At 41.4% G+C, this 12,042-nt stretch overlaps 1 protein-coding gene across 6 annotated transcripts in view; it reads right to left on the bottom strand.

The window, feature by feature from the left end:
- actn4 (actinin, alpha 4) overlaps positions 1–12,042 on the bottom strand; it is a 70,024-nt gene that overhangs the window by 23,663 nt on the left and 34,319 nt on the right. For all 6 annotated transcript variants that reach the window (XM_050033710.1, XM_050033691.1, XM_050033684.1 and 3 more), the window contains exon 2: positions 572–686. In XM_050033710.1, the coding sequence (XP_049889667.1) occupies positions 572–686 (115 nt within the window). The remainder of the gene's footprint in view (positions 1–571; positions 687–12,042) is intronic.

The raw sequence follows: 12,042 nt of genomic DNA, 5'->3' as shown, positions 1-12,042 counted from the left end.
TCAACTTTATGAATCAGCTGTTCATCATCCACTGTGGCGCTTTCAAAGCGGGGAACGAGAATAAATACAAACGGGGAATCCGAAAAAGTTAAGCTCTAAAAGGCGCGCCTCGTCACTCACAGCCAGTCAGGACACCCCTTTTGTTGGCCTTAAATCATATTGGTGCAATTTTAGTTTTTCTTGAGAGACTAACACCCCAAAAACACACATGAACATTCTAGTAAACAAACACAACATGCGCCACTCTTCCCACCCCCCACCTCTGCTGAAATTTGATCTCCTTCATGTTGCTGTGTGCGGCTCACAGCCTGTCAGACACTAGTGGCGTTGGTCCAATTGTAGACATAATATTATGTTAATAATGGTGTCATATTACTTAACACTAATGCAATACAAGTTTGATTCATCACTGCCATGTCATGAGGTTGCTGATGTACGTTTTAAAATGACAGAACATGTCATAACAATAAATGCAGGTCCAGCGTGTTTGCATAAAATCAAACCGGTATAAACTCTTACACTGAACCGCGCAAAAATCAGAAATCGACCCAACTCTGTCCAGATGAGTTACCTGAGATGACCTCCAGCAGCAGCATGAGCTTGAGCCCATCCCTGAAGTCCTCCTCGATGTTTTCGATCTGCGTGCCAGCCTTCCGCAGGTGGGAGTTACACCATGCCGTGAATGTCTGCACAGAGAGAGCACAGAAACAGGAGACAAATGGTGATTATTCAGAGTCTGCGTCGTTCTGTTTTTCCAGCTTTTATGACAATAAACCCCCTTAGTATGGAGAATAAATGAAAATGAAATTCAATTAACAGGAAGGGTGGTGAGGGAGTTGCTTTGATAAGACAGGAAGTAGCAGAAGGGGAGGAGTCAGATGTTAGAATACAATACCTATAGCTATGAAACGAGAACTGCTTGTGATCTCCGAAAACAATTTAAACTATATGTCACAAAAATGGCAGATCAAATGATGAATAAAACAATGCACACTTTCGGTAACGCAGCAAACACCCACTATGTAAGAAACCTGCACTGTTTTTCAACTCTAATAAAAATATGGAGAGAAAAACCAAAATGTTTTCCCATCATTTTTGCCTCCTTGTTCTCCCTCTCATTCTTGTTACACAAACTCTGAACTCATAACTGGTGACAGAAGTGGGCTCAGTCCCGCTGTGAAATACAAAAAGAAAACGCCCTCCTGTCACGTCCAAAGCTACCGAAGTGCATCCCACATGTTAAAGAAACACCCAACAGTCCAGTAAACCTCACAAATACATCCCCTTTACTATCTGAAATCCAGACAGCAATCAAACTAAACATCTGTGATAACTTGTAATTAAATATCAGGATGGTGTACCAAATCACAAACACAGACATCTGGCGAAAGACACACAACCAGCACAAATCACACACATCAATAGCTGGTTGGAATCCGTGCTTTTGTGCTTCTGGTTAGCCAACATTCTTCAGAAATGTGTTTTCAATCATTTTATTGTGAAGGAGTTCATGGCACTGAGGTAGGCACGGGACTGTGGAGAGCTTAGTCACGCCACTCTCCAACAATCTCAGTTACGGCTCATCATCGATCAGTGTGCCAAAACTCTTTTGACTTGTTACATAATTTGGGGGAGGAGCCCTAAAAATTGCTCTAAAATGTAACCAAAATAAATCTTGGTGTAAAAATGGTGTATCCTGCACAACATAACCAATACTCCACTATGAGAGAGTGTTCATCTGTATGATAATTATTTGACTTCTTGAAGTCTTCAATGATCACAGTGGGTGTCAATCAACATCAATGTATTACAGTTGAAATGAGAGCATTGCTTTAAGAGGGAATGACGGGAAGAGTTGAAAGGAGGAAGGAGAAGGTAAAATAAGGAAAAGTGATTCAGGAAGCAGGAACTCAAAGCTTGAAAAGAAGACAAAGATAAAACTGACTTGTTACAAGACAGACAGTAGCAGAAAAATGTTACTACTATTATTATCATATCAATATTTTATTCTGCAAAGATTATTAAATTAAAAAGAAACATTTAGCAGTTCCAGCTTATTAAATAAGAATATGCTGAGGCTTTCTGCGGTAGGGCTGAAACCCAGGACCAATCCGAACCAGTTTGTATATGACCGGAACCTTCTGAACTGAACCACAACTGAGCGGCCACCTCCATGACTGAAAAATTAAGCCAATGTGGAAGTTCCAAAACTGCAGTTCATCGAATCACCACTTGAGGTTGGCTCAAAAAGCAACTGAATCCCCCCCAGACCCCCCACTTTAAAACGCCCAAATTTACAGCAGAGCTTATAAAACCCTAGGGCTACAAGTGACATCATCTAGTGTGCCACAAACCAGCCATAAAGACAAGAAGATCCACCACATGAACTGGGAGGCCCTTGCTGAGTTGGTATGGAATGACACAGATGGGACAATTTCTGACATGTCATAGACTATACAACTTATTAAAAATACAAGACATTAACTGCTTTTAACAATAATTGTTACTAAAGTTCTTTTGAAGTATTGGAGTCAAATCTCTTCAGACTCACATCAGACACAAATCCTCTCCTTCTCAGTATTTGACATTAACTGAATACAGAAATATCTCAGACAACTTAGAAGAAAACATCACTGTTAAGACTGAGTAAGTATCAGTCAACTTGATCCCTACACCTCTTTTTCTGCCTCTCTCCTGTGCTGTGTGTTCAAAAACATTATGACAGGGTGCTGCTCGCTGCCCTGCCCCTCTCCCCACCGTCCCACTGTGGCCGCCGGCACAAAGCGCCCATTGAGCCTCGTGGATAATAGCACCCTTCAGCCCCCTGTGCTCTCCCTCAGCCCACTCTCTCTCTCTCTGTGACCCTCCCCCAGAACTGTTACCACCTCCAACACACACACACACACACACACACACACACATACATATATATATAAACTGGACCAGGACATACACTGGATAGGGAGGAAGGGGAGATACATTTCACATAAACAAACAGTCATACAAAGTTAGGAGGGACATGCACCACACACACACACACACACACACACACACACACACACACACACACCAACAATGCAGCAGGAAGTAGCACTGCAGTGACAGGAAGTTAAACCCAGAGCAGACAATAAGAGTAAAGCAGCATCCATCACTGTCCCAACACTGATCTCTTCACATGGTCAGCTGCAACAAAAGCCTTGTGTTTTCCACGATCACAGGCCATCAACAATACATTTATTTCTTAAAATTACTTTTATTAAACTGGAGAAAATGCATGATTTGTTTATAAATGCTTCACAGAAATTATACTGTGGATTTGAGGGTTTGTATGATGTATTCAGTACGACGTATGTTCTGTGATGGTGATATATGACTAAAGATTATATGAGATTTGTGACAGATGGGGAAGCATCTCACAAATGTACATAAACATCATATCCCTGATAAATTAAATGTAATTTCCCACCTTTTTTTTACTGCATGTCCCTTTGCTACACAGGATGTCCAATACATAATATCAAATGTTTTTAAATAGTTCTGGGATTTCAGAGTAAAAATCATCATCTAAGCCTGTGGAGCAAAGTGAGGAACACTGACCGGCAAATTCACAGAGAATGGATTGCGGCAACTGATAGCACCATGAATTGCACATCACTTGCAACCACTTGATGCAATCACTTTGTACCAAGACCACAGTAACAGAAAAATGTCAGAGAAACAAAGACAGCTACAGGTCCTGACCAACGAGCTGCAGAGGCATACCATGACCACAACAATGTCTGGGTGAGACACCACTTGTAAACTAATAATTTCAATGTAACATGTGGACATCAGTGCTTATCTTTGAGAACTGGGCTGTTATTTTGCAATGAGGCTCATTTGCATAGAATGGGGCTGATTTTGCTCCATATTGCCTAATTTAGATATGCACAAATAGAATAGAAGCACTGCGAAACTATTTGCTTGGAAGCAAAGGGGTGCATTTCACCCTTTGTGGGTGCTTTGAGAATTACAGCTTTTTTTTATACTAGTGCAGATAAGCCACACAATCCTTTTGTGAATTTGCCCCTGAGGGTTTCTGCATGTTGGGAAGCTTTGGATTCAAAAAGCAGGTTTATGAACGTGAACTGTTAAAGAGAGCAGTTTCACTATATAATACATATATAAAACTGCAAAAGTCGGCTCTGTTCCAACAGGAGCGCTGCCACTGAGAGTGGTGACAGGGTGAGTAAAATACAAACGGCAACAGGTTGAGACCTGCAGAGAGCTCAGGAACTCCTCTGCACAGGCTACAGATTGTACAGCTTCCATCCCCTCCCTCCAAAGCCAGAGGTCAGACCCTGTTAGGCTCTCTGTGTCTTGCTCAAGGACACTTCAGCCTGGCTTTTGTCCAGTTTGACGTAGCTCTTTACGCTGCTCAGTGAGGGCTCTCCATCAGGTTGTTCTGGGTCTGTGACAACCAGGAAGAAAAAACTTTTGTGTTCAGTTGGCTTTTTGTATTGTGGGGAAATGTAGCATGCCTTTGGCTACCTCATGTCACTCAGGGACAACAAGGTGTGGCACACTCACTCAGACACTGAACCATGCTGAGAGGACACAAGGAGGCAGCGATAACAAGATTATTTGTCCTCATACAACATATCAAAGCTGTCTTTAAACATGGTGAAGTTAATGACTACGCTTCACTGCTTAGCTAACCACAAACTTATCATGTGATATCTCCAGCAAGCTAGTTCACATGAAATGTCAACTGACCTTATTTTACTTGTACAAACATATTGGCAGTAGGGCTGCCACGATTAGTTGACTAATCGATGACTAATCGACTATTAAAATAATCGGTGACTATTTTAGTAGTCGACTAATTGGTTTGAGTCATTTTTCATAGAAAAGTACTAGAAAAGTACCCCAAAATACTCTTACTGCAGCTTTTTACGTTCAGATATTGGCAGCTTTACACACTCTCCCGTGACAGTGAACTAAAACCCTTTGGCTTGAGTATGAAACAAGACATTAGATGATGTAATTTTGGGGTTTGGGCGAGACAGACCGACATTTTTCAACATTTTAACATATTTTTCGATGAAATGATTAGTCGACTAAACGAAGAAATAATCGACAGATTAGTCGACAATGAAAATAATCGTTAGTGGCAGCCCTAATTGGCAGCTTGTTGATGAAAGTCTGATGAACGTGACACACAAGCATTATGTTAACTCCTTTAACTCTTAGTTTAAGCCCGACCTCGACTGGCTAGTTTCAATATTAGTTAGCAGGTCTATATCTTAATAGCTTTAAGTTTAACCATCTGTCTGTCAAAAGATGTCCAGTTTTTAAGGGTGCTCCGATCAGCATTATTATTTACCTTTTCTTAATAACACTGTATACTGAATATTAAGATAGAGAACACTGAAATATAAATGGACATTATTTGTTTGTGCACCAGAAATAACAGAAAAACTCCCAACAGGCAAGAATCCACTTCACTCACAGTTTGCAGTTAATCCCATTAAGGGTTTCCCGGTATTAAAGTTAAAAGTTTGTCCAATATTTAAGCTTTATGAGCTGCAGATGTGTAAAATCGCCAAAAGCTGCTTTAAAACACATCAATGTGATTACATGCTGAGGTTAAACGGTGACCTCAAACAGTGAGATCAGAGTAGGGTCCTGTTTGATGCATGCAGCAGGAATAACACACAGGATGTTCTTACCAGAGTTATGCAATAGATACTAGAGGATAAGAGCGTGATGCCTCAAATGTAAACCTTCTTAACACTCAGATCCAGCTTTACTCGGGTCTCACACAGCCTTCAGCTTGTTATCTGTGTCCTCAGCTCAGGTCAGAAATCCTCTCATCTCATCTGATCTGTGTAGCCAACACAGAGCGGCCACATGGGCAGGTTTAACAGGCTTCGCTGGCACTCATCCTGCTTGATCGCTCTCTCCAGGAGTTGGGGTCAGCTCACTTTTAATTCGATCAAAATAGGTAACCTCGAGAATTAAAACTGGTAGCTCACCTGGTGGAGCGCATACCATTAAGGCTCAGTCCTTATCATAGCAGCCTGCGATCATTTCCGGCTTTTTGCTTCATGTTGTCCTCTCTCTCTCTACACCACAGTTTCCTTTTCTACTCAGTTTTCACTATCAAATAAAAGGCAAAATTATCTTTAAAAAAAAGCTAACAGTGCTCTGATTGATCAGTCACCAATCGTTATTGCCTGATATTCATTCTAAATAGTTTGATAAGATCAAAGATGCAAAACTTCAGTAAACGTCAGTCATCAAAGTAGCATCATGGTGCCAATGTGTTGCCTCAAAAAAAGGACACAGGGTTTGTGATGAGGCTTCAGAAGTCTTTGTTGTCTGTGTCCTGGACAAACTGAGTCTGGAAGTGGTAAAGTTGTCCAACATGTCTCCTTTATGGCAGATATACAACTGTCTCTTCACTGCTTTACTGCTGCACAAGTGTGGAAAATAGAGGACGCTGATAGGGGTCTACTGGGGTCAGATGTTTGATCTGTGTCCTAAGACACACACACCTATACCAGTCATCAGTGTGACCTCCCAAAAGTCTTTCACCTCTGATCTCTAACTGAGCCCACAGGGTCAAAGGTCAAGGTTCAGATAGATATCATTGGTTTCAAAGACAGGAACCCAGCAGTAGTTTTAAACTCTAAAATGCAAAAAAATGCACACGCTTGAATGCACACACTCACACAAACATAAAAACATGCATGTGTGACAACAGTGAAAACACACACATATACACCAAAATACATGAGGTTGTATAGACTGGGAGCAGAAAAGGGTGAAAAGATGGACAGCATAAGTCTCTCGCGCACACACACACACCACTCCTTGAACAGGAATGTGCTGAAGTGACATCTACCTACACACACACCCTATCATATCTTTGTATTGCTCACCTAAACTCTATTTCAAGCAACATACACATCATTGTGCCCACACCCAATGTCTCAATGCATGTGCAATTTTTTAAAATAGAGGCACTCAACTGTAGGTATACCTGAATGCGCGTGCGCGCACACACACACACACACACACACACACACACCCACACCCACACACACACAGGCAGGTAAGGGTGTGCCCTGCTACACCTGGGAGGAATGAGCCAGGTTGAACACAATGTTATTGCTCAAGTGCCTTAAATTCTCTACATGACGTCAGCAGTGTGTGTGTATGTTCTGGATTACACACCCTTTTTTTTCTTGCTAACACTGATGAGCTCACTCTTAAAGAAACTCTACATACTGACAGTCTGTTGTTTCTGTGGCAGCTCGTCATTTCTACATCAACTGACTCTCTCTCACTCTCATTGCGCGCGCGCTCACACACACACACACACACACACGCATACACATACACACACACACACACACACACACACACACACTTTTTAAACACAAGCTTTTTTACTTGCGTCACTGTTGAACAAAGAACTATTATTTCGTAACTTGACCTTGCAATACTCCTTCATATGCTCTTCAATAGTTTTCTCATCTTATTTTAGTTTTATAAACCTCTTATTATTTATTTATTTCACTTTCTCTGTTAATCTGTACTTATTGCTGTACTTGTGCTGCTGAAACAAACCCAGGTTTATCCTGTCTTGAAAATATCATAGAGAAAAAAATAAGAAATTTCAAACTGGTCCGGCTGGGAGCAGAGCTTCGCCTCACTGCTCCACCAGTCCCCGCTGATGACGGCCCCCAGGGCAGCAGTGTCTGTCTGTTTGCAGCGCCCTTTTCTACACTGTAGCATAACAAAATCGTCATTAAATGATGCATGAAGCTGAGCAGCGGGAGAATGCAGAGGGGGTGCATTCATACTCAGAATGAGTATGAATCAATCATACCCAATATGGAAACGCATTTAGTCTGTAGTAATTTTTTTTGGTAACAAACCATGAGCTGACAGCAGTGTTACACAGTTCTTATCACAAACAGTCAGAAAGGTCTCACACCTTCAACACATCTTATTCAAGGTCTTAATCTCTATGAGTCATGTATTCTCAGCACAGCCACGGTCCACCCACCCACACACACACACCTATATACAGGCTGCAAAAACACACACACACCACTTCACACGGTCCGGATGTGTAATTTCTGTAGTAGATTTAATTAACTCTTTTATATCTCACGGTTACGTGGAGGCTCTGTGGTGCAATGAAGCTGCTGAAACATAAAGACGTCTTTCGTCACTTTCTGTGGAAACTCTGTAGACTGATAATTAATTTGCACCTTTTCAGAGTGTGGTTTGAGTTAATTAGGAAACAGTGTTGGTCCTCCACACTGCTTCTACTGCCAATCTTTTAAATCAAGCATGAATTAACTTAATCATGTAAGCCTTGTCAGACTGTAGTAAAAAGAGAAAATGCAAAAGAGGAGAGCCAAAGTAACCATGAACTCAATAAATGGCTCCATCTATTGGGCGCTTTAGACCCCAAAATACTGATACCTTTACAGAGCACTTATTAAAACAAAAAACAGTGACATAAAATCATTAAGAACAAACTGATTGACAAAGTCCTGACAAATTGTCATGATAGAATTAGGTACCTGTGAGATACAACACACAGTATACCTCTGGGGACAATCAAGTCACTGAAATCACTGTTGCTCCACTGACACAGAAGAGCACCCAACAATGTCAGATTGGTTGTACTGAACCACTTCAGTATGAATGTGAAGCCTGGGCGTGGCAATACACACCATCAGAGAATGAAAAAGCAAATGTAAAATGGCAGCAGATGGCGAGTTGTTGCACCAGAGAGCAGATTTGTACTGCTAGTTAAAGGAGTTATATGGGGACCTGCTGGCAGGAGGTACAACCTCAAGGAACTTGGACAGAGCCATACTAGACTGAACTGGCTGTACCAGACTGAGCTGGGCCAAAACCATGCTGGCCTGGCCCTGTGAATAAAGCTCAACAACTAGTCTGGTCTGGCCTGACACAAGGCCTCCTATTCTTAGAGGCACGGCAATTAAAAAAGGGCTGTGGCGTGCAACACAGCAGCACTGCTAACTATTGTCACACACTGTGTTGCTTTAAACGCTCTAGAAGACAGGTTGGTCTTTGTGCATGAATATACAGGAGCCAATAAAAACTGTTTAAATGCATTTTCTCATGTCAACACATACAGACATATACATACATAGTATCTGCATGTCCACACAGAACAGCACGCCATGATATTTACCCACTAGGCCAACTTAACTGTGACCATGCGTCTTCATATGCGGACAACACATTTTGGGTTTGATGGACCTTATACTTAATTCTGCTTAAATTATACTTGTATGTGAAGACTTGTTGTGCCATCTCTTGGTACCAAAAGCACAAGTCATCCCACTTTCCCAAGTGGACAAGGTACAAAACCTGATCAGATCTTATGGTTGAAACTCATCCATTCATGCTTAATAATGTTTGTAGTTTGATGATGCGTACAAATTTGACCAATTTTAGCATAGTAACAAGCTGAGATGCTGTTAGTTACTTTATTATTATATTATTACAGTATTTCACACAGGCCAATTAAGTGTGACAGTCTGCTCATACAGACAAAAGAATATGCCTAGCTTGGAGTATAGAGCAAGGAAAATTTATACAAAGCAACATGACGAACAAAACATAAGGCTTTTGAATATGTTGCATTGTTTGTAATTTTGTTTTTGCATATCAATATTCAAGCACTGAAAAAAAAACAGTTTCATATATTTCATATTACAAACTTGTGAGTATTTATTTTTTCACTTATTGCTCAAAGATAATGCTTAGTTTTTTAAACTTATCAGGTCCTACTAATCCCTAATAGCCAGGAGAAATAAATAATGCAAACAAACGTTGGGTCTCAGGAGGTTACAGACGGGCCTTGGACTCAAATGTACTGTTACACAAACATATCTTTTGCTACTGTCAAAACTAAGTTCAGCTCCACATTGAAAATTCTTAATTTCTGAGTCATAACTGTGCTCTATTAAGTCAAGCGAACCACTAGACAAACACCATCTTCAAACACTGAGATTCCTCAAACTCCATTTCAGAAATAAACATTATGACAACTCCTTTTTACAACCATGCTGAGCTGGAACATAAATCTAGACCCACAATTAAAATATACACACACACACACACACACACACAAAAGAAGAAAAATAGCTGCACTCGAGATTCCACTGCACTCTGCCTCAATGCAGCTTCATTCATACAACAGTGGTGTAACTGGATATGCAGCCTGCTACTGTAGAGCTGCCGCTGCTCCGGTCTAGAGTCACAGTGCAGGAATACGACACCATCCTACAAGGCTCATGGTGGGACCTGGGAGGGTCCATGATGTACCCGTGTATGTGTGTGACAACTGAGGTACTGAGAGTGAAAAACCAGCCTCGAGCTAAACAAGTGAACAGCTGTTTAAATGTTTTCGAGAAAGTGCTGATGTCCAAACACACACACACACACACACACACACAATTGGCAGCATCTCTAGCTGTGAAATGATGAATGATAAAGATTAACTGGAACACAGTGCCACAGCCAAGGGTAGTGGATCTACAGAGAAAAGAAAAGCTGGCCAAGATGCTCATGTCCGGAATACTAGTGGTCACCGGAGTACTGCTACTCATGAATAAAGGCAGCGAAGAGGAGAACGAATGGATCAGGAAGAGGAGGAGAAAGACGAAGCAGAGCTCTGCAGCTGAGCTTGTTCTGGTCTCATTATCCTCTCAAGTCTGGACAGGTGATCATTAACATGTGTGCACAAACACACAACACACACACACAATGTCACATACACACACACAGTCTGAGGGAGCCTCCCTCTAACTTCATGTGCTGACAGGTCGTCAGTAAACTATAATGTGGGGACAATCGTTCACCAGAGCACAAACACACACACCTCCCAGAGGGAGCTGACAAACATGTAATTGCTGCGTGCTTCTTGGCTGGCCTAATGCCCCTCAGATATACCATTATGTGAGTCAACAGATTATCGCAGTCTGTTTTCAGCAAGCTTCATAGAGACTGTGTCCAGCCAGACACATGGCTCTCTAGAGGAGCCTCAATATAGCAGCTAACAGAAACAAAGGAAAGGGAGAATTAAGGATAGGAAGGCAGGAGGGGAAAGAGGGAAATGAAGAGGGGGGGGGGGGGGACAATCAAGAGAAGGGAATGGAAAGAAGAAAGGAATGGAAAAGTGATGACTATGGGAAAGAGAGAGAAGAGAGATGACAAATGTGACAAATATCATTAAAGGGTAACTTCTGTATTTCAACCTCTGTGTGTCGAAGTTACTCATGGGAACAACAGTTTTTCAAATTGGTCCAGTATTGAGCGAGAGGGCTGCAGCAAACCAGGCTGCAATGTAAACACTGTCAATTTACATTCACCCAGAGGTGCTTGTTTTTGCCATTTTGACAGGCTCAGATTACTATTTTAAGTGTCTGACAACATCATGGAAAGGACCCCTACAGAGGTCGACCTTTTTGTTACAGAATAGGATCCTTTTTGTTTCACCACAAACAGCCTTGAAATCACCATCACCAAAGCTACCAGACTGCCTTTAAATAAAACAGGGATTTTAGTGTGTATAGAGGAAGCATAGTTTCACATCTAATTGGGTGAATGAAGGGTTTCTTTCAACAAAACCAGAGCTGGTGATCATTGGAACAGTGGAAAGATGAACCATGATGGCTTTTGTTAGTTTCATTTTGTTTCTGTCGTCTTTGAATGAAGTGTGTTTTAACAATCATAAAATTACTGCTTGGCTGGTTTGGCAATGGTGATTTCAGGGTTGTTTCTGTTTAGACTAAGTGGATCTTCTTCTGTAACAAAAAGTCTATCTCAGTAGGGATCCTTTCTATAAATTGTCTCTGTTGAGACTTAAAATAACAATCAGAGCCTGTTAGGCTTGGGCGATTGGACGAATATATCGGCAATCGCCCATCGGCTGAGTCCATCACAGTTGGTTTCATTTTTGGCGATTTTTTTGGGCGATTTTTGTCATTTTATTTTGCTAAA

Source organism: Epinephelus moara, chromosome 2 (genome assembly GCF_006386435.1).
Source record: "Epinephelus moara isolate mb chromosome 2, YSFRI_EMoa_1.0, whole genome shotgun sequence".
Classification (NCBI taxonomy): Eukaryota; Metazoa; Chordata; class Actinopteri; order Perciformes; family Serranidae; genus Epinephelus; species Epinephelus moara.
Note: the sequence above shows the minus strand (reverse complement) of the source record. Positions and strands in the feature narration are given on the sequence as shown.